Raw genomic sequence first — 2,500 nt, forward strand, 5'->3', positions numbered from 1 at the left:
AAAAGTCCTGATTATTTACATGGAGTCTGGTGGAGATATGCTGGCTCTATACACACTAAAAAAGTCCTGATTATTTACATGGAGTCTGGTGGAGATATGCTGGCTCTATACACGCTAAAAGTCCTGATTATTTACATGGAGTCTGGTGGAGATATGCTGGCTCTATACACTCACCAAAACTGGCACACTTAGACACAAACAACATGGGTAAATAGGGTCCAGGTTGAAAATACCAAAGTTCCCTTTTGAAGATGTTACATGGTGATATTTGTTTTTGTGCTCTGATGTTTTCAGATTATAAAAGATGTGCTCGTCTGCTGATTCGTCTGGCCAGCAGCCCTCGCTGTACAGAGAGATGATCACAAGGTGAAAAAACCCCGTTAACAATCGTTATATTCCAGCAGCTGGGGCGCCAAAAATACACACACCAAATAACAGACACAACCACACACACACATAACAGACACACACACACACACATAACAGACACACACACACACACACATAACTTTCTTCTAAAGAAACAAACACACACACACACACACACACACACACACATAACTTTCTTCTAAAGTAACACACGCACACACACACACACACACACACACACACACACATACATAGACCTACATAAATACACACACACTCATATACATACACTCTCATATACAGACACACACTCATATACATAAACACATACATACATATACATACAGATATACATACACATACATACACACACACACACTGATATACATACACATACACACACACAAACAAACAAACAAACACACACTCATATATACACACACACACACACACATTGAAATATTTTGTGGAAAAAAAGTCAAAATATTTTCAGAAAAAAAGTCAAAATATTTTCAGAATAAAAGTCAAAATATTTTCAGAATAAAAGTCAAAATATTTTCAGAATAAAAGTCAAAATAATTCAAGAAAAGAAAAGCTTTTTTTGCGCTCTACTTTAACGTTGTTCTTCTCTCTCCGTCTGTCGTTATAACAGCCATGCTTCCGATGTCCGTCCCCCTGGCGAGCGGAGAAGTTCTTCAGCCAATAGAAACTCACCGTGAAGCGTCTCCGGCAGCTGGACACGACTTCAGGATCTTTTCTATTTTTTATTGTTTTTCTATTTTTCGCCTACGGACGACTTAACATCTCATCTCTGGACTCAAACTCTCACCTTCAGACGGAGATCACAGAAAGGATTTCTTATATTTTTCTGAAGCGAACTAACTAACGAAGATGCAGGATTTATTTTCTGGCGGCAACGCAGAGTACTGTTACGCCAGAACGCAGAGTACTGCTACGCCTGAACGCAGAGTACTGCTACGTCAGAACGCAGAGTACTGCTACGTCAGAACGCGGAGTACTGCTACGTCAGAATGCAGAGTACTGCTACATCAACGCGGTACTGCTATGTCAGAACGCAGAGTACTGCTGCTTCAGAACGCAGAGTACTGCTACGTCAGAACGCAGAGTACTGCTACATCAGAACTCAGAGTACTGCTACATCAACGCGGAGTACCGCTGCATCAAAACGTGGAGTAATACTGTGTCCGAACGCAGAGTACTGCTACGTCAATGCGGACTACTGCTATGTCAGAACGCAGAGTAGTGTTGCGTCAGAATGCAGAGTACTTCTCCCTGTCAGAACGCGGAGTACAACTGCATCAGAACACAGAATACTTCTTCATCAGAACGCAGAGTACTGCTACATCAACGCAGAGTACTGCTGCGCCTGAACGTGGAGCAACGCTGTGTCAGAACGCAGAGTACTGCTACGTCAATGCGGACTACTGCTATGTCAGAACGCAGAGTACTGCTGCGTCAGAATGTGGAGTACTTCTCCCCGTCAGAACGCAGAGTACCATTGCATCAGAACACAGAATACTTCTCCATCAGAATGCAGAGTACTGCTGCGTCAAAACGTGGAGTACTTCTCCCTGTCAAAATGCAGAGTACTGCTGCGCCTGAACGCGGAGTAACACTGTGTTAGAACGCAGAGTACTGCTGCGTCAGAATGCAGAGTACCGCTGCGTCAGAATGCAGAGTACCGCTGCGTCAGAATGCAGAGTACCGCTTCGTCAGAATGCAGAGTACCGCTACGTCAGAACACAGATTACTGCTACGTCAGAATGCAGAGTACTGCTGCGTCAGAATGCAGAGTACCGCTGCGTCAGAAACCAATAAAAAACTGTTTTGATCTGAAACTAACGCAGGTTCCAACGGAGACTTTAAGACTTTGATGTGGGACCGATGTCTTTCGTTCTTTCAGTGTTTGGAGTTTATTTCGGACGTTTCCATTGGGCGCCTGCGGCAGGACAGGAATGGACAAACTCTCTTCTGATTGGACATCAGCTGAATAAGCTGTTGCTTATGTTTGTTCTGAGATGCTGAAAGTGTTTCATGTTGCTTAATAATACTATTAATTACAGTAAACTATATATATTCCACTATATTTATATTGTGTAAGATGTGTGCA

At 42.9% G+C, this 2,500-nt stretch overlaps 1 protein-coding gene across 1 annotated transcript in view; it reads left to right on the forward strand.

The window, feature by feature from the left end:
* Positions 1-2,464, forward strand: part of alkal2b (ALK and LTK ligand 2b) — a 7,420-nt gene extending 4,956 nt beyond the window's left edge. The window contains exons 5-6 of the mRNA XM_028589884.1: positions 295-366; positions 1,022-2,464. Coding sequence (XP_028445685.1) covers positions 295-359 — 65 coding nt within the window. The 3' untranslated portion in view covers positions 360-366; positions 1,022-2,464. The remainder of the gene's footprint in view (positions 1-294; positions 367-1,021) is intronic.
* The last annotated feature ends 36 nt before the right edge of the window (positions 2,465-2,500 follow it).

Source organism: Perca flavescens, chromosome 10 (assembly GCF_004354835.1).
Source record: "Perca flavescens isolate YP-PL-M2 chromosome 10, PFLA_1.0, whole genome shotgun sequence".
Lineage (NCBI taxonomy): Eukaryota > Metazoa > Chordata > Actinopteri > Perciformes > Percidae > Perca > Perca flavescens.